We start from the raw sequence: 26841 nt of genomic DNA, 5'->3' as shown, positions 1-26841 counted from the left end.
GCTCTTAGCAAAGTATTAACATTGAGTCAGTTGAGTCCCTAGAGGAAATGTCACTCTGCCTGTTTCAAGGACTTGTCAGTGGGCTGCAGGCAGTAAGGAAATTTAACAATTTTTCTTCTGCCTTTGTTTCTTATATCAACTGGACTATATTTTATTGTTTTTCATAGAACTAAGGTTTGAAAACTAGTTTCTTGCATTTAAGTGAGACAAACTCCTGACTTGAAAGAGGAACAGACTGAGTGATCAGAGATGTGGAGAACAAAGGCAAAATAAATTGTAAATAAAATTAAACTTCTTTATAACTTGCAGCCCATTGACAAATACTTGAGGCAGACAGAGTATGACTTTCATCCAGAAACTACCAACTGTCTTAATGTTAATGCCTTGCTAGAGATAAAAACAACCCTAGCTTGACAACAGCTTGGCCTCCAGGATCCTGTTAAGTTTTCTTTAGCATCTGAAAATCCTTTTGGAAACTTTTTTGTCTTTACCTCCCCCAACTCCAAAGTATATAATCAATTGCTTCTCTCGATCTCAGGACAGCTCTTTTTGCCTAAGGGTCCTGTCCCCATGCTTCCATAAAAGCACCTTTTTGCGCCAAAAAAAAATGTGTCAAGAATTATTTATTCACCATTTGCTCATGAACCCCACTTCAGATCACATCAGTAGAGACCAACTAAGAGTTACTGGAGATGCTGGCTATCAACCCAATAAGTACACAGAGGAAAGATGAATTCATTATGTGTGACCAGTGGTGTAGAAACCCAAAATACAAAATGTATCTCAGACAAATGTCTACATTCATTGTTGAATTTTCTACCAACACCTTTACCGACTTCTAGTAATTATGTGGGTACACAGATATAATTTTGATTTGAAGGCAAACTACCACAAACTATTCAGGAAATTTCCAAAGTACCCTAAAAAATAAAATGTCTTTTTTTTTTTATTTTTAGTAGCTGCTAGTCAAAGGGACAGCTTTAAAATAGACAAGCTGCCTTCAGAAATAAAACTTGAGTCACAATAATCATTTCATAATAAATGAAATATTATAGGAAATAGACCCTCTGTCTTCTTTTTTTTTTTTTTTTTTTTTATGATAGTCACAGAGAGAGAGAGAGAGGCAGAGACATAGGCAGAGGGAGAAGCAGGCTCCATGCACCGGGAGCCCGATGTGGGATTCGATCCCAGGTCTCCAGGATTGCGCCCTGGGCCAAAGGCAGGCGCCAAACCGCTGCGCCACCCAGGGATCCCCTAGACCCTCTGTCTTCTTAAAGATTACTTAGTAACTAGCAGGAAATTCAATATTCCCTCCTTCACATTTTCTAATGTTAAAAAAAAACTATATTGGGATGCTTGGGTGGCTCAGTGGTTGGGTGCCTGCCTTTGGCTCAGGTCGTGATCCTGGGATCCGGGATCGAATGCCCATCACGCTCCCTGCGAGGAGCCTACTTCTCCCTCTGCCTATGTCTCTGCCTCTCTCTCTGTCTGTGTCTCTCATGAATAAATAAATAAATCTTAAAAAAAAAAACCACACAATATTAAAGCCAAACAAGCAGAGCCAAACAAGCAAAATAAGAAAAATTCTTATTTTGGAGGAGGGAAAAAAAAAAAAACCTTCAAATTTAATCTTGAGCCACTCAGTTAATTTTTTCCTATGCTGAGCACCTATAATGTGGATATTAAAAAAACAATGGAGATCTGCAATTGTTAATCATGAGGCTTCTTAAATGTAACTACAGATGAATTTCAACTTCTTTTAAATTTGAACAAACAAGCAACATCCTTTTCCCCATGTCATGTTGACTTAATGCTTAGTGCAGTCTAGTGCTGACAAGGCATTTTTGGAATGAGAGCTGAATACCCTTTTTCCAAAAATTACTTATGCAAAAAGTAATTTGGATCATTCTCTTCCCAAAGACATGGAAATCTACATAATTATTTGGGAATTTGTATCATTAAATGCAGCCAAGATAGTCTTATAAATTCCTTTCTGGTATTCTCATCATACAACCTAAAAATAAAAATCAACAATTCATCACTATAGCTTAGAAATTTAAAAATCAAAATATGTAGGATGAAATTATTGCTAAGTCAGGACATTGACATAAGACAGTTACACTAAGCACACCAATTCTCAGTGTGTATGGTTAACAATGTGTTCTCTTATATTTCCACCAGAAAATTCTCTCAAGAATCTGACCTAAGAACACTAACCATAAGTTAAACATGAAAATTTGTTACCACTGGGAGGATTTTAAACTTGATCTTAATAACTTTCCCCAATGGTAGGAAAAGATTTCAGGAAAATGCTGCAAGTATGCTAATGACAGGTCATGTAGGAAAATGTTGGGTTCAAAACAGTTAGGAAAGAATTCTTGAGATGTCTTCGGTGCCAAAAGGGGGCTTTATTAAAACACAAGGACAGGACCTATGGGTAGAAGGAGCTGCACTGGGGTTGTGATGGATGTCTGATTCTATACTTCCAAGTTGGGGGGTGGTTAGGGACAACACAAACCTCCAAGGAATTTTAGAAAGAAGGTTTCCAGGACCCTGCGGGAGCTAGCTATTATTAAATAACAATCATTTATACTGTTTGGTAAAAACTCGGTCTTGAGATACTTCAGATGTATAGCAGTGGGCCATATGCTTGGAGGATGATTGCTAACATAGATCTTATGGGGTAGAGAGAAAGGAAGTTAACATGTAAGAGAAGATTTACAGGATCCTGGAGGTCAGCATAATGTTAAGATTGCCTTTTGCCCCTAGCAAAGCATTAACATGGAGGCAGCTGAGTTCCTAAAGGAAATGTCACTCTGCCTGTTCCAATGACTTGTCAATGAGCTGTAAGTAGTACAGAAATTTAATTTTTTCTTTTGCCTTTGTTTGCCACATCAGTAGCTTAACAGAAATCCATAATCCAGTTTAAAAAGAAAGGAGACATAAATACCTTACCCCAGCCTATCAAGGTGAAGCCCCATAGGTATTTGGTGTCCGAAAAGAACGCCACAAAGATTAGACTATGCAAGTAGAGACCTTCCACCAAGATCCAATAGTAATTGGTAGCCAAGAAGTAAATGAACATCACAACAGCAATCTTGCACCCAATCTGTTACAAATAAATCAGAATTGCCTCATATTAGAACTCTTAATTGTACTACATGCAACATCAGACCATGAACAAGTCATTCTGTATTTCTTTTTTTAGAATCTTTCCTGTAGGAAAACCCAGACTACTGAAAGAGATCAGAACAAAGTTAGTTTAAGACAGCATCTCTAAGACTATGAGCTCAATTCTATTTTTAAAATAAGGTTTTTTTTTTTCCTTTAGGGCAGCTTGGGTGGCTCAGTGGTTTAGTGACTGCCTTTGGCCCAGGGCGTGATCCTGGAGTCCCGGGATCGAGTCCCACATTGGGCTCCCTGCATGGAGCCTTCTTCTCCCTCTGCCTGTGTCTCTGTCTCTCTCTCTGTGTGTGTCTCTCATGAATAAATAAAATCTTTTAAAAAATTAAAAAATAAACTTGAAAAAAAAGATTTTTTTCCTTTAGAAGTAACCAAAAAATCACTTTTCCTTAATTTTCCCTGTTTATAAAATTAATACTGGATCATCAGAAAAAATTAAGAAAGTACAGAAAAGCATAAAGAAGAGGTATTAGCCACTATTCTACCACAAATTTATTTCATTCTCATCTTTTTTATGCTTCAAAAGTCAATGGCTAAAACAATAAACAATATATCTTATGAATCTTTGGATTGGCTAGGTGATTCTGCTGATCTGGGCCAGGCTCAGCTAATACTGGCTAAGCTCACTCACAGACCTCTACCCTTCACTGGCACACTATCACTGCCACTTCATTCTATTGGATAAACAAGTCACAAAAGCCAGCCCAGAATCAGAACCAACAGGGAATACAAAGTTACAGGGCAAAAGCCAAAGCCACAGAAAGGACATAATTTATACCATCAAGACATATAATCTATTATACTTAATTTCCAGATATATTGCACCAGTGATCTAATTAACTGAATTATTAAGTGATTGTATTTACTAAATAACACCAGGACATTTTAGAGCTGAATCAAATACCCTGGAATTTTATATTGGAACAAGTCTTTGAATCTACAATAAAGAAACTAAATATCATGAGCTTTTAAATAACACTTCAAATAAATAAATAAATAAACAAACAAACCTATCAATCAATCACACTTCTAGTTTTGCAAGTGGGCGTTTTATTTTTGAACACCATAAGCCATGACAGCTACTATGAACCATACATCAAATGCACTCCAGTCATGTGATTTTTTTTTTGAAGCTTCCATTTCCAGAATGTTCTTGCAGAAAGAGCCCAAGACTTTTAATTGTCTAACATGATGACTAATTAGGCATAAAGCTTAAGGACAAAATTGAGGTAGTAAACATCATTATATAAATTGGTCACCTATTTCAGTTCATTCAGAGATTACATAAGCCAAAACAAGTTAATATTTAACGGATTGTAAAATTTTACTTGTCTGTAATGTAATATGAATCAGTAATGAAAGAAAATGGTGAAAACACTTACATACTGTGATTTGTCCACAGAAGGCATTTCTATGGAATTTTGCAGGTCATCCTGCATCAACAGAGACTGTAGCTCCTTTACTCCTATGTGAGCATGGACCACTTTGTCCTTGACAAAGATGCTTGCAGCTCTCAGCATGAAAGACACAAATAAGTGCATGTGGATATAGTTCCTAGTGCAATGCAATCGTCTATGGAGAGAAAACATTTAATATTTAGATTTGAATGAAATTTGAAAGGGGGAAAGAAAATAGATAAATGAGTCCTTACACCTCCAAAAAAGAAGAAAATCTAGTAAACCTGAACAAAGACAGATACCCATTCCTATCTATTTCCAATAGAAACAGCTGGGATCAAAAACTAAAACATTCTGAGAATAATTTCAAACTTATCTACATCTACTACCATGTTTATACCAATTTTGCAGAGTGAACTATTATATTATACTATAGCATTATATGAAACTGTGTATTAAAGTAATAAATGAATAATGGAGAACCACATTTTGTAAAGGGATAAATATTGTTAAAAGTGGAGCTTTCACATTTTCAGCACATTCTCTATCAGAAAAAGTAAAATATTTTGATAGCATTATACAGCTTTATGTCCTAGTAATGTTAAAGAGTAAACAAGCTGACTTTAACATAATAAAAGAAAATTAGACACAAGTCATAAACACACTTAGGAGTAGACCCAGTACTACTAATTTCGGTACAAAAAGCTAATTCCAAAAGAAACCTTTTCTTAAGTTTGGTGGGAAAAAAAAACAATAAGAAAAGGTTGTATAATCTGGCCCCACTCTACCATCACTTGACCGTGAGAAAGTACAACTTCCCTGTACGATGATCATACCAATACTACTTCTCTTCCAGAAAGGACAAACTCCACAAGTGTAAGGGAGTAAGAAAAATTTTAATCCAATAATATATTTTTAAATCTCATAATATAGGAGAGCTAGGCCAAATGAGAATGAACTAAATTTAGACATTTTGGCATTGTTATTTTGTTAGTATGTTAGGGACATGTATGCATGTCTGTTGTGCCCAGACAGTCCTCCTCATTGATTGATTTCTTTTAGGGAATGTCTTCACAGGTGAGAATTTGACCACATAGGTTATCAGGTATCGGTGGAAATTTCTGACTGTGAATAGTGCCATCACAGTATATAAATAGGTACTGATTTTTAGAAGACTCAACACTATTTACTATCCTACAAAAAAAAAAAAAAGTATTTTGTTTTGTGAAAAAAAAAAAGGTTTCTGAAATTTGTATAATATTCTGCTATGTAGTATAGTAATTATATAAAAAGCATTCTATAGAAAGAACTTTTAAATAGAGTAATAAATTTCTATGTGAATTGAAGAATTACTACTTAATGATTTATATCCTCCTGAAATTTTATGTAGCCTTTTTTTTGTAAATATTCATCTATTATTCTGAAGAACCAGAGCAACACTTGATATAATGGAATGAACTCTGGATAGGAGTTGGAAGATGAAGGTTCTGTTTCCAGCCAAACCACCTATGACCTTGTGATCCTGGACACTGAAATTCAGTTTCTTGGTCTGTAAAATGGGATAATACTGCCAAGCTAGTTTTACAGGGCTGTTTTGGGGAACTCCTCCATAAGTCCATTGTGTTCCCCTTCTCAAAAATTTCATTAGCTCCCTATTCTCTACCATTACAGGACAAAATCCAAAGCCTTTGACAAGGGCCTGCAAAAGCCAGGGCCACAGAATCTAGTTTCTTCTTGGCCATTGCTCTGTGGCCACTCCACCCTTTGCATCAAATGGTGCATTACATGGGACTCTTCTCTGTTCCCAGAGTCTACTCTGCTCCTTCCTGCCTCTAAGTTTTGCACATTCTGTTCCTATCATCTGTAATATACTGAATTCCTTCTCATCATTGCAATATCAGTTCACATGTTAGTGTTCTGGGAAGTTTCTCTCATCTAGTTGGTTTTAGCCTAGCTCTTTGGTGTTCTCAAAACCTTTTATAAAAACTATATTATGGTATTAACAATATTTTATTTGATAATCATTTAATGAGTCAGTCTCTCATATATACTGCTTTTCTAGTATGTAACATATCTTAACTTGTCCTCTCCATCAATACTAAAAAAGAGTCTATCATATGGTACAGAAAAATGCTTGTTGTGTAGATGGATTAGTGAATAAAAAAAAAAAGTTTTAGGAAGATAAACTATATCACCATAATATGAGTAATTATTTTAGAAGAAGTAGTTGGAATATTAAACTAATTTACTTATTAATTCAACAAGTATTTATTAAGCACCATTACATATCAATTATATTACAGCTACTAAAAATGCTACAATGAGCAAAAAATACATACATACATACATACATAATCTCATACTCTCATGTAGCTGTACATTCTAGAGGGAGAGATGAAAAATAAAAAGAAGGGGCACCTGGGTGGCTCAGTCTGATAAGCATCTGCCTTCGGCTCAGGCCATGATCCCAGGGTTCTGGGATGGAGCCCTGTGTTGGGCTCCCTGCTCAGCAGGAAGTCTGCTTCTCCCTCGCCCTATACCCTTCACTCATGCTCTTTTTCATTCACTCTCTATCATAAATAAATAAGTAAGTAAGTAAATAAATAAATAAATAAATGTAAAACATCAGATAGTGCATTAGACAGTGATAAATCAAAAGAGAAGACAAACCAGGAAGCAGGTATAAGAAATTTCAGGGAAGAGAGGATGATAAGATGATAAGAAACAAAATATAAAACATTTTGTTTTTTAAATATGTCATCTACCCTTATTCCTTTTCCCACATATAATTTAGCACTGAATTCTTAAAATTTTATTGTCTTAATTAATATACCTCAATACTTTCCATTTCTATCCAATCCTCAAAGCCACTGCCCTTAACCAGGCCACCATCTTCTTGTCCTGAATTACTGTAATAGCCCTCAAAGGGCTATTACAAAGGGATTTCCTATCATGTTTCCCACCACTCCACCTTACAAGTGACCTTTCATGTCACTCCTCTGCTTAAAATCCTTCAACGGCTGTTCATCACTCTCAGGGTAGAGTTCAAATTTCTTCATATAACCTACAGGTCTCAAAACATTCTCAACCCTGCTCACTTTTCCAGTCTCATTGCCCAACACTTAACTTGCACCAAAATTCTGAATTCTCAAATATTCCATGCCTTTCTTGAGCTAAACTTGGGTTTGGAATTCTGTCTCCCAGTATTCTCTTTTGGTTAAATCTTTTTTATACTCATGTATCTTTTGAGATTTGGCTTCATTTGAGAGGTCTCCCCACATCTCCTTACTCTGCCTTCCCAACTACCATATACCACCTGACTCGTAGCACTTCTCACACTGGACGCTAATCATTTTCTCAGCTATTTGTATCACAAGCATCATGAGTACACACTTCCCATATTTGTTGTACACTGTTTTATCTACATATTGGTGCTGAAAATTTTGTACTGATTTAGATTAAGTTGAATTGAATTGGACAAAAATTTCAGTAAATAAAAAATAAACCATAACAGAAGCATAACAGAAGATGACTTCTTTCCATATAATAATTTGGGAAGTTATTTATTCATGATTTAAAATGGATTTCTGTTCAATTACACCAAAATCATTTGGGAAAAAATGAAGTCTTTGCATCATGAATGAAAATTTTTGTAACTCATTCTGCTCTAAATCTGTATAACTTTGCAAACAAATACACTATAGTGCAGATCTATGTGTTTAATTTAGGTTTTATACTGCTTTAATTTTTTAAAGATTTTTCTGGTTTTAAAACAACAAAAAAAAACCAAAAACCTTGAATTTCCTCATGAAAAATAAATTTTCAATGCCAAATAATATTATAGCACTAGGCTGAATTCAAAAACTTGTGCTGGGAAAAGTATTTGGGCCAGAAATTGTGACAACTTTGTCTTCTATGCATAGGAAACAGAATCTGTCCCTTCATGGAGATAGGGGCTGGGAATCACTCACCTGAAGTAACCAATGATGATAATAGCCACAGCCAAGGAACCGAAAGAGACAGAATACCCAATTGTGTACATGACATAGAGGCGTTCAAAGAATTCTTGCTGAAGGCGAAGAGATTTAATTAGAAAAATAGCTTTTAACAAGTACATGTCAATAAACTAACAAATCACACTCCTGTTTAGAGACAGGCAGTGTATTATCACATTTATATAATGTGGGTTATTCATCTGGCCTTTCTTTTATTTCTTAAATTCAAGTCAGAGTTAAAGACGTAATAATAATATTTGGAATTTCTTGCTTAAGTGAGGCCAAATTAAATATTGCAATATTTCCTTCAAGAATTTTTGCACTGTCGTTTTGACTAACTGGAATTGTATACCAGACGTGATATTTGAAGTAAACAAAACACATTTTGCAGGGCTATCGTAAGAGGAAACTGGTAAAAACAATGTCATTTTTGGACTACTATTTCTCATTTTCCTTAAGCTTTTTTTGTTGAGCTGTAATTTACATGAAATAAAATGTATAGATCTTAAATGAGCAGTTTGATGAGTTTTGACAAGCCAGGTTTGCTGTGCACCTTGCCAGTCAAAAACCCACTCACCACTCGCTCCCAGGTAACTACCACTCCAATTTCTGTCATCACAAATTGGCATTATCTGTTCATGTACTTCGTGTACTTTTTGACTGTTCTTAGACTTCTTAGAATTAGATAGTATATACTTAGGATATACTTTTTTTGTCAACATACTACTTTTGATATTCACCAATATTGTTGCATGAATCAATAGTACATTCCTTTGTAATTTAAAAAAAATTATAAAGTTACAAGAACTGGTAAAGATAGTCAAAAAGGTCCCATGTATCCTTCACCCAGTATTCTTTAATGGTTACATCTTAACATAATTATGTTAAAATATCAAAGGCAAAAAAAAAAATATCAAAGGCAGAAATCTGACATGGTGCAATTTGTGAGTTTATAGTTCAGTTCTGTGTCATTTTATCACATATGTACATTTTTGCAACCAATACTGCAATCAACATAGCCATTCTACCCTGTCCAAGATCTACCTTGCGTTGTCCTTTAAAGTCACCCATATCCCCCTCTTCCCTGGCATCCCCAACACCTATGACCACTAATCTGTTTTCTATCTCTGTAATTTTGTCGTTTCATAAATGTTATAGAAATGGAATCATACAGTATGTGGCCTTTTGAGATTGGCTTTTTTTCACTCACAATAATGACCTCAAGATCCATGGAAGCTGTTGTATATATCAAGCTTGTTCTTTTTTATGGCTAAATACCATTGCATGGTATGCATGCAACCTACAATTATCAGTATCTGTGAAATGTTTCAAACTTTGTAGACAGCATACATTTGGGTCTTGCTCTTTAATGGATTCTTTCAATCTGTTAATTGGCATAATTAGACCATTTTTTAAATACAATATTGATATGTTAAGGCAAAGCCCATCATTTTATTTTTTATTTTCTGTTGTTCTATTTTTCACTTCTCTGTTTTATTTTTCCTGCCACCCTGTGGTTTACTTAAACATTTTGCAGAATTCCATTTTGATGTCCCTTTTTGTATACTGCTTGTGGTGGTTGTTCTAGGTATTAATGCGGAGCCTTTGATTACTGAATACTTACCTTTCTTCTTTTTTCATTAAGCATATAATAAGCTATAAATCCCCTTTTAAACTCTGCTTTTCCTGTTTTCCACAATTTTTATATATCCAGCTTTCATAATTATTCAAACTTTTGCCATGGGTCACATATTTTCCAACTATTTGTGAATTGTCCATATATTCCATTTGAATTGATTTCCAGTTAATTCTTTTGTGGTCAGAAAATACACTCTATATGATTTTAGTCTTGAGAATTATTGAAATTTGTTTATAGGTCTAGTATATGTTAAATCTTGAAGAACTTTTAGTCTGTAACTTAAAAGAATGTGAACTTTGTAGTGTTTGGTGACTGTATAAATGTCATTTTCATCAAATTGTATGAAAGAAATCCTATGAAAGTTTTTGTCTAATTGTTTCAGCAATTACTGAGAGAATGGTACTTTTACAAACTCCAACTTGGTGGGATTTGATCATGTCTCCCTTTTGCTTTGACAATTTTTGCTTTATGCAATATGAAGCTCCTAAATGCATGGATATTTATTATCACTATTTCCTCCTGGTAAATAGATTCTTTCATCATTCTGATATGTCCTTCCACCTTAGTAGTACTCTGTCTTAAAATCTAGTTAGCCACATCAACTTTCTTAGGCTTAGGCTATGCACTGCATATGACTTATTCACCCTTTTAATTTCAACAGATCTATTATCTCCACATTTATCTATATCTTTACATTTAGAGTACATTTCTTGCAAATGGTATATAATTAAGTCATACATTTATTACCCATTCTGCCTTTCAAGTGGCTGTTTAGTTCATTTACATTGAACATAATCATTGCTATGGTTGGGCTTAAAAATAACACATTAATATTCACATTCTATATGTCTACTTTTCTTTGTTCCTCTGTACCTGCTTTCTTACCTTTTATTTGAGGAGGGGAGGGCCAATCAAATATTTCTTAATATTTCATTTGTGGGGGTTTTTTTTTAGCAATTACGTATCCTGAACTCATCAGAGCCTCCACTTAAATAATATTGAACTATTTCACAAAAAGTTTCTCATAAAAAGTTTACAACCATATACTCAAATTCACTTTCCAGACTTTGTCCCTTTTAGATTTTGTCTACATAATTTATAAACCCTAATAAGAGACTATTATGTTTGCTTTAAGCAGTCAATAGACTTTTTTAAAGATTTTTTTATTTATTTGAGAGAGAAAGAGCACAGAGGGAGAAGCAGACTTCCTGCTGAGCAGAAAGCCCAGTGCAGGACTTGATCCCAGGACCCCCGGAACATGACCTGAGCTGAAGGTAGACATTTAACCGACTGAGCCACCCCGGCACCCCAGTAAATAGACTTAAATGAATTATAGCTAAAGATATAAAGATAGATATATATATAACAACTAATAAGGAAAAGAATATAGTTTCATTTATTATTTTAGTCTGTCATTTTTATCCATATATACCGTTCTGGTCCTCCTCATTCCTTCCTACCAATCTATGTTCCTAGCTGATATATTTCTCTTTGACCTGGAGAACTCTCTTGAGCATTTCCTATACTGAAGGTATGATGAAGATGAATTCTCTTATATATTTTCTGTCTGAAGAGTATCATTATTTTACCATTATCTTAATGCATATTATCACTTTAAGATGTCACCCTATTGTATTTCAGCCTCCATTGTTTCCTGCCTAAAAGACAGGTATCCTTTTTATTGCTGTTCCCTGCATATTAATGTGCCATTTTCTCTGTCCGCTTTTAAGATTTTCTTTTACTGTATTTACAGCAGTTTAACTATGATGTACCTAAGTATGATTTTCTTTTCATTTATCTTGCATAGGGTTTGCTAAGTTTTTGGAATGTGTGGGTTGACTGATTTCATCCATTTAAAAAATTCTTGGCCATTGTCTCCTCAAATATTTATTTTGTCCCATTCTCTCTCTTTACCTCTACTTTCACCTATGTTAGACAATTAAATATTTGTCTCACAAGTCTCAGATGCTTCTGTTATTTTATTTTTTCTCCTAATGCTTCATTTGGAAAATTTCTATCAACCTCTCTTTAAGTGCATTGATCTTTTTTATCATGCTGTATCCAGTATGCTGTTGAGCATATCAAATGAATGCTTCATTTTTGAATTGAATATTTCCACTTTAGAATTTCTATATTGCTATTTTTTGAGGTTTTTATTTCTTTGATTTTCCCACCTGTTTTACGTGCCTTTTTCACTAAATAATATAACATGTTTATAATAGCTATTATTAAATACTCGTCTGCAAATTCCAACATCTGGATCATCTGTTTTTTTCCTGCTCTTACTTTTACTCTAGATTTTGGGTCTCTGCCTCATAATTTGGTATCACATTCCAGGACCTATTTGTTAGTGAAATAATAGTAGAGACTAAAGTGTATGATGTCAACTGCCTGAAAAGTACAAGCCTCTTCCTCCATCAGGTAAGCCAGAGGCTGGATTACTCTGTTGTTAAACTAAGTTGAGCTTTGTTGTAGTTTTATGTTTTCTTGTGACCCTTTTATCCTGGTTTTAGGATTTGAGAGCAGAATCGGACTCTTACAGCGGACCTCGAGATCTTAGCACTAGCAGCCCCTACTGGCCATTATGTGAATTTTAGTCCACTTGACATTTTTGAACCACAGAACTTTTGCTATGGGAATCATCCATCAGTTTTTTGAGATGTTAAGGATTTTACTTCACTCTGCCACCCTCCCTTGGCATGCAGGCTGTGCAATCAAGCACCAAGTACCTTAAAGCATGTCTCTTAACGCTATATTCTGTTCTATGCCTCTGGCTAAGTGCTGCCTTTCACTCAGAGAGTGTTTTGCACCTCTGGGGGAAATTGTCTTAGCTACCCCCCCCCCCCAGTGCTGCCCCCAGACCAAATTTGACAACAAGGCCTCCACACACTCAATGAAGGCTCCATGGGGAAAAAAAACTGGCTAATGGGTGATAGCACACTGAATGGGGCTCACTTCTTGGGATTCTAAGCCCTTATGCCAGCCCTCGTCTGTTAAAAGTTGGTTTGAGGGGCGCAGTTGGCTTAGCAGCCAACTCGTGGTTTCGGCTGACATCAGGATCTCAGGGTCCTGAGACCTGGCCCTGCATCTAGACTGATGCCCCAAATGGCTTGTGACGCAGTGCAAGGTCTGCTTCAGGATTCTCTCTCTCTCCCACTGCCTCTCCCCCAGCTTGCTTGTGCATGCGTGCACTCTCTCTCTCTCTCTTTCTCTCTCTCTCTAAAGCAAATAAATAAACAGTTGATTTAAAAGCTTGGCTCTTTTCTTGCAATCACCTTCTATGGCCTGGTTGTTCCTCTTCTGCTACAAACCCAGGGATAAATATCAGTCATGGCCCACTTCTAGAATGAGGATCATTAGGCTTGCTTGGCATCCTCAGCTCACTGATGAGTTATTACAAATAACTGATTTTATGTCTTAATCTACTCCTACTGTGACAACTTCCTGCATCCTAACTGAAAGCAAAAGATTTTGCCTCTTGTTCCTTTTTTTAAAATGTTTACTACGTATTATTATCAGTTAATAAAATACTAAAACTTTTTGTAGAAAATATTTGGGGGCACCTGGGTGGTTCAGTCAGTTAAGCCACCGACTCTTGGTCTCTCTCAACTCAAGTCTTGATCTCAGGGTCATGAGTTCAAAGCTCCTTATTGGGCTCCATGCTGGGCATAGAGCCTACTTTAAAAAAAAAGAAGAAAAAAGAAAAGAAAAGAAAAGAAAAGAAAAGAAAAGAAAAGAAAAGAAAAGAAAAGAAAAGAAAAGAAGAAAAGAAAGAAAAGAAAAGAAGAAAAGGAAAGGAAAGGAAAAGAAGAAAAAGAAAAGAAAAGAAAAGAAAAGAAAAGAAAAGAAAGAAAAGAAAAGAAAAGAAAAGAAAAGAAAAGAAAAGAAAAGAAAAGAAAAGAAAAAAGGAAAGAAAAGAAAAAAGAAAATATTTGGATAATATGTGAAATACAAAAGCAGGGGGGAGGGGGAACTTCTGAATTCCTACCAAAAAGAAACACTATATTTCATGTATGTCTTTTTATTCTATCTCTATGCAGCATTTTCTATTGTTTTGAGCATCTACATTCCCAATTTACATACAACTTTATTACCTGGGGTTTTTTTTCGGTTAACTGCATAACAAAGGAATTTCCTAAGGCCATGAGCTCTTTACAAAAAAAAAATATATATAGGAGTTTATTTGATTTTCTCTGGAAGGTTCTTCACTAGAAACTTAAATTCTTCAGAATATTGACTATAAATATTAATGGTTCAATGAACATTTTGTCCATTCAATTCCCACGTCAAATCCTTATACTTGAATCTTAGAAATAACATTATAAGATCAAAGGATGTGACTGATTTGAAGTTTTTGTAATATACATTTCGAAATTGCTATCCAGAAGTTCATTTAACCTTTAAACATGAGACGTATTATATGGTAATTTCTACAGTCTGCTACTGCTTTAAATATAATACTCTAACGAATTTAATAAACTTCTGGCCTATCAGAAGTGTTCCTTCCCATCTTTTTCCTAAAAGTAACTGTCTTATCTTGTCAAGCCAACAGCAAAGAAATTATTAAAGAAACAAAAAAATAGATGTTTAAAAAACCTTAGTCTTATTTATCCCAGTAAAGATGTTTATTCTTAATGTGCACATTTTTGTTTTTTATTTCTTGTTCCTTATATAAAAATTCTCATTACAACCATTAATAATTAATATCTCATAAATAAGTAATATCACTTTGCCTTAGAGTATATCAAAATTTCAGGAGATATCCAGTTTTCTTACTAGGGGATATTTAGTTTTCTTAAGTTTTTTCAAATTATTGCTTAGGGTTATAAACAAGAGAAAACACTCTTTACATTTTTAATTATGGAGATAAAATTATTGATGCTAACAAAATTCATCAATTTTTTTCAGTTAATTTTTAGATCATGTTTACATGAAACAATACATGCTTGGGTATACTACCATCCTTAGCTACTTTGATTGTTGGAATACACAGTAATCACAAAGAGTGGTTACAAGATTAGAGTTCAGTGTAAATAAAACCATGATTTAACTTAATGTCCATTTAAAAGCTGTGAAAGACATGCATTCATCATCATTTCATGTACAAATAAATTCATCACAGAGTACACTAAAAATATATTGAGTATTTCTTTCTGTTGATGAAATTAAAATTATTTTCAAACATTTTATACAAACTCACTGTTAGTTTTAGCTCCATTGTGGAATACATCATCTCCTCACATTGACTAATTTTATCCAAAAAGTTTGTCAACAGTGACCTAAATGGAGCTGAAGGTCTTTCAGCAACTTACTAAAGAGTTCATTAAGGTGGTAGGTAGTGCTTTGTGTAGAAAAGAAGGAAGTTAAGAAAGGAAGTCCTGACTAGTGCAAAATGCAAAATCAAAGAAATCTGTAACTCACTGCTTCTCCTGCTTTCCCTGCTTCTCCCCTCTCCAAAAAAAATCAAGCATAAAGAAAAATCTCTAATGCTCGTAGAGTTTATGTATGACAGACTGTTCTCAGGGTCCCCATAAAAATCATTTATACATCTATTTATCATGTTCACTCTTAACATCGTATGCATGTATCATCATGCATTTTACTCATGAGGTTTGAGTGATAGGAAATTAAGCATGACTTTTAAAGCACCACGTATCACTTAAAAGTGACTATCTAGAAGTTTCCAAAGTTTACAACAGTTTGCTATACTGCAAATAGCACTGATGAAGAACTTGGATATCGGGATTCTGCTTTAGAGCCTGTAATCAGTGAGCTGGGCCACTGTGACTAATACCTAATCTCTGGCTCTGAGCTGACTCAGGTATAAAATTAAGGCATCTTCCACAAGACCTAAAGGATGCCCCTTGCTTCTAATCCTTAATTCTACAACTCTAATCTTTCTTATGCTAATGAAATCACCTACTGGCTAATCTTATGAAATGAAAAATACATCTTCAAAATACAAATCTCAGGACGCCTGGGTGGCTCAGTGGTTGAGCATCTGCCTTTGGCTCAGGGCGTGATCCCTGGGTCCTAGGATCAAGTCCCGCATCAGGCTCTCTACAGGGACCCTGCTTCTCCTTCTGCCTCTGTCTCTGCCTCTCTCTCTCTGTGTCTCTGATGAATAAATAAGTCTTTAAAATAAATAAAATAAGTAATAAAATAGAATACAAATCTCCTTCAGGAATATAGAATGAAATGAGATGTAGCCATTCACAGGTAACAGGAAATTGTAAATCATGGTGCTGACTACCTATTTTGATTTGTATGCATAATCTAATGTAGTATAGCTAAATATAATGTACACATAACATACTATAACACAATATACAGACACATATTTATAAGTATATATGCATATATCTCAGCCAGATAACTCTAACTAAAGAAAAAACTAGAGGGATCCCTGGGTGGCGCAGCGGTTTGGTGCCTGCCTTTGGCCCAGGGCGCGATCCTGGAGACCCGGGATCGAATCCCACATCGGGCTCCCGGTGCATGGAGCCTGCTTCTCCCTCTGCCTATGTCTCTGCCTCTCTCTCTCTCTATCTCTCTGTGACTATCATAAATAAATAAAAATTAAAAAAAAAAAAAAAGAAAAAAACTAGAATGTTTCAGGTCCTACACCTTTCCTTAACTGGATAGCTAAAAAGATTCCAACTTTGTTTTCATCTTTTATAATCTTTGTGTCCTAGAATAAAGAGGTTTTTATATGTTATAATTGACAATTAAGAAATGCAATAAAAATATTATTCCATTTTCCCTTAGGGGCTCACAAATACAAAGTTATCATTACCTTTCCTATGCTGATATCTTGCTGCAGGAAACGAAGGCAGTCTGAATAATTAGCCCACGTTTTATTTAAACTATACATAAAATCCCATGTTCCATTGGGGTTACAGTGTCGGAAAGCAACTCCTGTAAAGACATGAAGAAAAACACTGAAATTGCTCAATTCACTTGGCCCTCATTAGGGGGGAAAAAAGCACATTTCTTTTTTTCTTTAAAGTACATTTCTATTCCAAATTAATCATTTCAGAAAAACTCAATACCTTTATGATTGAAGTCATAAATATAAGGAGGGCATGGGACAGCCAATATTTTCCCCACTGTTCCTCTGGGCCAACAAATGAGTCCATCCCATTCTGGGAAACAATTTCCCTCTAGTAAAGAAAAAAATTAAAAAGCAAATAAACAAAAATGCAATTGGAACCAGATAATAGATGCACTCAAAATACAAAATTCCAGGTCTCCATCTTAGCAAAGTGTAAAACAAATTGGTCATTGTGGAAACTAGAATGGGGTTGATATGAGGCAAATGTCCTAAGAGTCATCCACCTAGTTTCATAAAGATCTATTAATAGGAACATTTGGTTTGCATAAATTAAAAATTAGTGATTCCACTATATGTGAGTTGAGCAAGTAACATAAAGGAAACACTGGAATTCATTGTGAACAACTTTAGTAAAATTCAACCATAGTTATAACTACATTTTTTACTTGAGATTTTTAAAAATTGCTATTAAAAAATATGATATGTGAAACAGACTGAGCTTCCCAGGTAAGCTCCAAGACTTGAGTTTGCCTTTTTACCAATATGTCTTTGCTTATTTTTTTTTACCAATAATTCTAGTAATTTGTTGTTTGAGTCTAACACTCATCTCAAAATTCTCACAAGCTCTATTCTCCTCAAGAATCAAGTATAAAGATTTGGAGTGGAGGGTATCAAATTGACAAAATGCATCCATAACTGCAGTACTTTTCAAAACCTCCATTGCCACACCATGGTCCAAGTTCATCAATCATGATATTTACACAGAACAATCTAAAATTTGGAGACTCCAAGTTTGTCTTTTTTCAGTTCTATAACTGAACTGATAATGTAACCATAACACAATGTAATATACATTTGTGAAGTCAAACCGGGATCAATAAATTTTGGGTTTTCAATTCCCAAAATTTAACTACTTGAATCATTTTATAGGTAGGTATTTGCATTTACATTTTATTCTGTTTCATAGACATTAGGAAAATTTTTATTATAAAATTTTTCATAAATATAGCAGAATATTTATATATATACATATATATATACACACACACATTGCCTAGAATTGATACTTGCTAATATTTTACCATATTTATTTCACCTAATATATTTTTTGCTGTGGTATTTTAAAGTAAATTGCAGACAGCGTAACAGCTCACTCTTAAATATTTTGATATGCAGCTCTCAACCTTAAAAGAATTTAAAAGTGGAAATTTCTTAAATTACTGAAATCAAAATGCTGTTCTAGTTTTTTACACATACATTGAAGAAATTTTTCATTGAAAGGTAAATCTGGTCTTCCAGGGTCCATTCTTGCTCTCCCTTCATTCGTTCACACAATAAGCCAAAATCTCCCAAAGGCTTCCCATATCACTCCCAGCAAAAGCCAAGTCTTACCGTGTCTGAAAGCCCTGCAAAATCCACTTTCCCCGCTATCTCCTCAACTTCAGTTCTGCTAAGATCCTCCTAGTTCTCCCTCCAATTTGGTGTGTTCACCAAATGGCCTGAAGGCTTATTCCCCTCCATCCTACAGACTTTTATTCACAGCTCACTTTTGAGTAAACTCTCCCCACTTACCATTACATCCAAAGTACTCCTTATCCCCTTTCCTTCTATATTTTTTAACTGCATTCTCATCGCATTCCAATAGTAAGTGTGGGGAATTTTGTCTGTTTTTGGCAAGGGCTTAACAAATATTCAGTCAGTGTCAACACTCTGTTCTTCAGGACTCCTCTTCATTAGTTGTATATTGAACTTCCAAGAAAAGAGCATATCCTCCATTTCAAAATGAGATTACTTTTAATGAGTGTTATATTCATTTTTCTATTGCTACCATAACAAATTACCACAAACTTTACAGCTTCAAATAACCCAGACTTATTATCTCACTATTCTGCTTTAAGTCAGAAGTCCAGTGAGTTCAGCCAGGACTGAGTTCCCCATTTCCTCACTAGCTATCAACTTCTAGAAGCCACTTGGATTCCTTGGCTAATGACTCCCTTCCTCCATCTTCAAAGTCAGCAAGGCAGGTTGAACCCTTCTTACATTTCCAGTCTCTCCTCCACTCTTCTTTCCCCTTACTGATTCATCCACCCTCCTCTGAGACTTTAAAGGGAACAAGAGGTTAAATCTGACCCACCCAGATAATCCAGGATAACCTCCCTATTCTAAGGCCCATAACTAAACCCATCGGCAGCGTCCTTGTGCCACATTACATAGCATACACAGGCATAACACCAGGTAGTAGGGTCTGGACATCTTTGGGGACCCTTATTCTGCTACCATGAGTACCATCCCTTACAGCTTTCTCAATTTTTTAATTGCCAATGACACTTACTGCAGCTGAGGAATTTTGTTCTAGCTGATGTTCATGTTGTCAAGTTGTTTGTTCAGCTTCGAACAGTCCCACAAACCCTGATCTGTATAGAAAAGAACTCAGCATAGACCTGAAATTAAATTTTTAGCGTCCTCCATATCGAATGGAAACAAATAACTTGATTTGCTTTGGGAATTGCTGAAGCAATAAGAAAAAGGAAATGTCTTCTGTCGCCCACACTGTTCTTACAGAAGAGGACATTTTCTTGGAAACAGCCTCACTTTGCTCACACAATAGAAGCCTGTGCTTCCCATATCACAAGCAACCCAGGAATACATCACACTGGCTTTTGCTGCTGGAGCACAGCTTCACCTGTTCCTTTCCATCATTACCTGTGTTCTGTTTTACTTTCTTGTTTAAACAGAGTGCAGTGAATCAATCTCCTTTATCAACTTTACCCTAGACACTCTTCTGTATCTTGCTGCCACTCCATATGGCTTCCCATTCATTCACGCTGTCTTTAACAAGTCATTCATCCTCATTTACCTACAATCCTTTACCAGCTATCGTGCACTCTACAAAAACTGGACCTGGACACACATTCTTATATCCCGATAGTTGCCCCTCTAAAATGTATGCTGCAGGGGTGCCTGGGAGGCTCATTCAGTTAAGCACTCAATTCTTGATTTTGGCTCAGGTCATGACCTCAGGGTTGTGAGATTAAGCCCCATGTAGGGCTTCACACTGAGTCCCTCTCAGTGGGACTCCTCTTCCTCTGTCCCTCTGTCCCTCGCTGCTGCTTGCACTCTCTCTCTCTCTCTCTCTCTCTCATAGATAGATAGATAGATAGATAGATAGATAGATAGATAGATAATAGATAGATGATAGATAGATAGATAGATAGATAGATAGATAGAAAAGAAAATAGATAAAATGCAATGTTGCAATTTTCTGGCAATAGTTACATAATGGAATAAGGTGTTCATACAAGTTTAAAACCTAATGACCTTTTATTCTATAACTATGTAGTTTTTAAACTACTATGGAGACAAATCTGCTGATATTTTCCTCATGCTCAAGGGGACAGTTTTCTAGTTCCCTATAAGATACCATCCCACACACATGCACACACACTCCCCAAAATTCAGAAAACCAACATTCCTCAAAAATAGTGTTTCTGTAGATTGTGTTCATCTCTCTGGTGGCTCTTTGGCAAAGAGAATAATAAATATTCACAAGGGTTGAAAGGATTGGGGAAGCCATGGCCTCACACAGCTAATATAGAGATCTTAATTAACATCTACTCTTTGATCATCATTTCACATCCTATGCAAGTAAATACTTTTATTCGGTACCAAGAAACTAATTAATTGCCTGATGATTCACCCATCTCTCTTTATAAATTAACACTATTAATTACATTCCTTGTTATCTCTTGTGTATGCCAGGACAAACTACTTATTAGTGATGCTTGTCAAACTATGATCTTTACACAGAATGGTCTAAAATTTGGAGACTCTAACTTTTTCTCTTTCAATTCCACAGCTACCCATAATAAGTGTAACCAAACATTTGTGAAATCAAACTGGGATCAATAATATTTTGGGTTTTGTTTTTAACTACTTGAATCATTTTATAGATAGGTATTTGCATTTAAACTTTCATTTTCATAGTCATGAAAAAAATTTGTATTTTCTTTTTATTACACTTTTTTTCAAAAATAAAACATAGAATGTTATATATATACGTATATATGTATATATACATCACCTAGAATTGACACTTGCTAATATTTTCCCATATTTATTTCATCTAATTTATTTTTTGCTGTGGTATTTTAGAGTATATTGTAGACAGCACAACAGCTCATTCCTAAACATTTTGATACTCCTTTTTCAACTTTAAGAGAACTTAAAGATGGAAATTTCTTAAATTACTAGTGAATTCAAAATATCATTCTAGTTTTTTTACATATAAACTGAAGACATTTAGAAAGTGCCTTTTCTCTTTAAATATTTATTCACCTATATGTTTCCCATGATTCACACTTTCAGAAGTTTTAGACAGAACTTTATATCCAGATCCTTTATTCTTTTTATGTGTCACTCATGTGACATGTGACTCTTCATCATTGCTTGGCTTTGCCTATCCTATTCCCTCTGCCAGGAATGTCTTTTTCCTTTCCTCCTCTACACATCTAATTCCCACCCCCTTACTCTGAAAATGAAATGATTATTCCCCCAGGAAGCCTCCTCCAATCCATCATCCTCAATCAAATAAGATACCCTTTCAATGGGTCCATAGTTGTGATACTTCTGTTGTTAAACTCACACACACATACTCCTGTTGTTAAACTTACATCTCCATCATCTCCATGGGGCAAGGACAGAATAGGGTCATTTTTTCCGGCACTTACTACAGAAACAATACACTGTGAGCAAATAATATATTTGTTGAACTGTTAAAGAGACACTAAAGATGACAATGTTGGACTAGCTAGTCTCTATATTCCAGCTCAATATTTCATGGGACTTTATAGAAAATAGTTCATTTAGCCTTCATAGATAATAATCTTTATAAATTCCTTAATGGCGATGTTACTCCTTGTTAGTAGACCTGCATGTTTGAGCTATCAGAATCAGTGCTCTTTACAGGTACATGAATGAATCTCTTTTCTGACACTATTAGTGTCAGAGAACTCCTTCCTAGGAAAAGACACCTACAAAGACTGGATTAATATAAAAACCTGCTTTCTTAAAACATGGCTTTGCTGACTATAAATGAAAGGAATAGAGCTGAGGCCAGAAATTATTTCATAGGATCAGCAGGCACTGTATTTAGGGCTTTACCCTGGAGGCCTTTACTGATCTGTTGGCTTAGAGCTTGGATTTAGATTGTGTTCAAGTAACAAAAGATGAGCCTGAGGCCAGATGCAGTCAAGAAATTGAACAGGAACTCCATGCATAATGTCAGGATCCCATCCAGACATGACCCCATTAGTTAGTGAACAAGAAACAAAACTATCCTTCAGAAAGAGATTGGCTTGTTTCACTCCTGGCTCCATGTAGAATTAGAATAGAAAACAACAGAAGAAACAATTCTCTGAAAATTTCTAACTAAAAGCTCACATTCATGTGTGGTTTAAATTTAGTTTAAAGTAGACTTAGGTCACCTAACAGAAGTAACAGAAATCGTCTCTGGAAAAATGTGTCTTTGGGGCACCTAGGTGACTCAGTAAAGTGTCTGCCTTTGGCTCAGGGCATGATCCCAGAACCCTGGGATCAAGCCCCTCATCAGACTCCCTGCTCAGCGAGGATTCTGATTCTCCCTCTACCCATCCCCACTTCTTGTGTGCTCTCTCTCTCTCTCAAATAAATAAAATATTTTTTAAATGTGTTTTCAATGAGAACATCATGAGTTGTTTATCATAAATCATTAGACACACAGGAAATAAACCACCATGTGAGGTAATAAGTATTGAAAAGCAAAGTCTATGAATATTAGAATTATCAAATATTATAATTCTGCTCTTTGAATAAAAAACATAGGGCAGCCCGGGTGGCTCAGTGGTTTAGCACCGCTTTCAGCCCAGGGTCTGATCCTGGAGACCCGGGATTGAGTCCCACGTTGGGCTCTCTGCATGGAGCCTGCTTCTCCCTCTGCCTGTGTCTCTGCCTCTCTCTCTCTCTCTCTCTGTCCCTCATGGATAAATAAATAAAATCCTTAAAAAAAAGAATATAAAACATGTTTAATAAAAAAGAGAAGAAATTGAAAAGATATTGAAGATAAAAAAGACTATAAATACTAAATATAAAGATTCCAGAAAGTGAAAAATGGATAATCAAAATTAACTTAATGGATGGATTAAACAGCCATTAGACAAAGCTGAACAAAGAGTTAGCATATTGGAAAATATATCTGAAGAAATTACCAAAACAGTAGAGAAACAAAGTAAAGAAACTGTAGAGAAACAAAGAAAAGAAAAATATACAAGACATGAAGACACAAAGAGTAGGGTGAAAAGATCCTACATTTGTCTAATTGGTGTTCCAGATAGAAAGACTAGGAGAATGAGGGAAAGCAAAGTTTCAAAGACAAAATAGCAAACAATTCCCACCAATGGCTAAAGGCAGATCCTCAGACTTCAGAAATCAAATAAATCTGTACCTAGAAAACAGAATAAAATTGCAGAATATCAAACTCAAAGAAAAGCTCTTAAAAGGAACTGAGAGAAAAAAAATTAATCATCAACAAAGACTGAAAACTGATTTGCCACCAACAGCAATGGAAGCTAGGGCAAAGATTAAATAATATTCAGGTGCTAAAAGTAAATAATTCTCAACCAAGGATCCTATGTTCAGAAAAAGCATCTTTGAAGCCTGAGACTGAAATAAACAGCTTTTCAGACAAGCAAACACTGAGAGAACTCACTGCAAGCAACTTCTAACATAAAGAAATCTTACAAAAAGACATTCTTGTAAATTTTTGAAGAAAAATTAAAATATATAATTAAGATAAAACTATATGACCTTATTAATGTAATATTATATGACAATAACATAATTTGGAAGAAATTAAAATATTTCAAATTGCTTATATTATTCAAGAGGTAGAAGTTATAGATAAACTTTAAGAAAAATTCTTAAATTAAGTATTTGGAGATTAGAATGAAGTAGATCAAACCAGATATTTCATTATAAGGCATAGCTTTTTTTTTTTCTTTTTAGGGAGGGAGTGGTGGGGGAAGGGGTAGGTAGAGAGAGAGAGAATTTTAAGCAGGCTCCACACCCAGTGCAGAGCTCTATCCCAGGCTCAGTCTCACAAACCTGAGATCATAGAACTGAGCCAAAATCAAGTCTTAAGCGTAACCAACTGAGCCATCCAAGCACCCTAGGGCATAGCGTTTTTTTTTTATTCAGTTTAGTTAACATATACTGTATTATTCTTTTCAGAGGTAGAATTTCGTGATTCATCAGTTTCATATAACACCCAGTGCTCATTACATCAAGTGTCCTCCTTAATGCCCATCATCTAATTACCTCATCCCCCCTCCCCCACCTCTCCTCCAGTGACCCTCAGTTTGTCTCCTATAGCTAAGAATCTCTTATGGTTTGTCTACTGCTCTGATTTCATTTTATTTTTTCCTTCCCTTTGTTCATCTATGTTCCCTATGTTCATCTGTTTTGTTCCTTAAATTCTACATGAGTGAAATCATATGGTATTTGTCTTTCTCTGACTTATTTTGCTTAGCATAATACCCCCTAGTTCCATCCAAGTCATTGCAAATGGTGAGATTTCATTCTTTTTGATGGCTAACAGTCCATTGCATATGTATACCACATATTCTTTAATCATTCTTCTGTCAATGGACATCTGGTCTCTTGCCATATTTGGCTATTATGGACATTGTGTTTTCAAACATGTGCCCCTTTGACTCGGTATTTTTGTATCCTTTGGATAAATACCTAGTAGCACAATTTCTGGGTTGTAGGGTAGTTCTATTTTTAACATTTTTGAGGAACCTCCATACTGTTTCCCAGAGTGGCTAAACCAGCTTGCATTCCCACCAACAGTGCAAGAGGGCCCTCTTTCTCCACATCACTGCCAACATCTGTTGTTTCCTGAGTTGCTAATTTTAGTAAGGCATAGCTTTAAAGACATTATCTGCTGCATTCTGATTGTTGGGAAGTTAGGAAATTCAGTCAATAGCACCTCTCTTTTAAAAAAAAAAAAATTCCTTTCTAAAAAAAATAAAAATAAAAAAAATAAAAAATAAAAAAAAATTCCTTAATTATAATCAACTATCAAGGCAAGAAATTTTCCCATGTAAACTATTATAATTTACCTACTACTCCAAAGATTCCAATAAGTAACTTTTTTCAATGGCCCCAATAAGAACTGTGAGTGAGCACCAGGCCCCAAGGAGCACAAGCCACAGATTCCTGTATATTTACAAGAGTAGAACCACTCAAAAGCACCAACACCACCACAAGCTCACCTGTAGTGTTGTTTTGTTTTTCTAGTTCCCCACTTGAATTTGGAACTAATTACACAAAGAGTCAGGCATATGGAAATTAAATGATTATTTTACTAAGAAAAAAAATTTTTTTTTGAGAACAGGGCTTAGGTACATATAAAAGGGCCTCCTTGTTTGTTCTTCTGATATTTATCTGTACTACCCAAAAGTCCAAGCAATATGCACAAGAAACAGAGCCTGCCCCCTCCAAGCCTACTACCTAGTTAAGGGCAAACCAGTACTCATGCTCTCTGCACGCAAACAGATCTGAGGCCTGAGAAAGAGACTGACATGCACATGCCCAGCTGCTACTCTGAAACTCAAAAATCAGGCAAGTCATTCTGTCCATATGGAGGGAAGAGCTTGCGGTTAAAGAAATGAGAAGAGCCTGATTCCATTCTACACGCTCCGTATAGAAACATGGAAAGACTAGTGAGGAACACTCTGTTACTACTTAAAAGGGAAACTTGAGTCTTTTTGAGGATTGGGGTAGGAACACAAGAAGACATAATTTTCAGCACCTTTACCTCCTTCCTGGAGCTGAGCTGTGATGTTGAGTTCACACTGTACTTTAGCTTTCAGCACAAGGACAATCTGCTCCTCTATAGTAATGGTGCCATCAGAATCCAGCTGTGGAAATGAACAAAATACAAACAGAAAAATATTCCCATTACCTCTTTTTTTTTAAGCCATGACATAATCTTTCATTAATCTACCTCCTAATATATTTGAAAATTAAAGTTTTGATATCCACCTATCTGGAATAGCCTTCTGTCTGAGTCAAACTTTTTACAAGATACCTTTCACCAGACACCTTGATACCCATTCTCACCCTGGAACATGCTTCTAACATACAAGTGAATAATGAATTCTTATTGAATGAGTTCACCTTGATTTGACTTTAACAGCACCAGTCATGGAGAGGAAATTCTACTTTGGAAAACTTTCATTTCAGTGAAATATATTTTAAACATGACAAAATATTCAGAAATGTTTGTTCAAAGTGTGATGCTTGGACCACCTGAATCTGATGCACATATAAAATGCAGATCCTTAGGCTACACATCAGATTCAGTGAATCAGAATTTATTTTTGGAGGTGGAGCCTGATAATCCTCATGTTTCACAAGAACACTTTGTGTTTCTTGCACTAACTTTAATGGGTTTGAGAATGAACATATTTGAAGGCACACAATAAGTGTGAAGATCATTCTATTAGTCAAGTTACAAATCAGAGAAGCAGAACTATT

The 26841-nt window shown here is 35.3% G+C and overlaps 1 protein-coding gene across 1 annotated transcript in view; it reads right to left on the bottom strand.

Annotated features, from left to right (window-relative positions):
- Positions 1 to 26209, bottom strand: part of PTH2R (parathyroid hormone 2 receptor) — a 61350-nt gene extending 35141 nt beyond the window's left edge. The window contains exons 1-6 of the mRNA XM_041737580.1: positions 26120 to 26209; positions 17264 to 17374; positions 17008 to 17129; positions 8552 to 8649; positions 4566 to 4755; positions 2956 to 3109 (exon numbers count right to left, since the gene is read on the bottom strand). Of these exons, the coding sequence (XP_041593514.1) occupies positions 2956 to 3109; positions 4566 to 4755; positions 8552 to 8649; positions 17008 to 17085 (520 nt within the window). The 5' untranslated portion in view covers positions 17086 to 17129; positions 17264 to 17374; positions 26120 to 26209. The remainder of the gene's footprint in view (positions 1 to 2955; positions 3110 to 4565; positions 4756 to 8551; positions 8650 to 17007; positions 17130 to 17263; positions 17375 to 26119) is intronic.
- Between the last annotated feature and the right edge of the window lie 632 nt (positions 26210 to 26841).

Source organism: Vulpes lagopus, chromosome 22 (assembly GCF_018345385.1).
Source record: "Vulpes lagopus strain Blue_001 chromosome 22, ASM1834538v1, whole genome shotgun sequence".
In the NCBI taxonomy this organism is placed as follows: domain Eukaryota; kingdom Metazoa; phylum Chordata; class Mammalia; order Carnivora; family Canidae; genus Vulpes; species Vulpes lagopus.
This window is presented reverse-complemented; position numbering and strand designations above follow the sequence as displayed.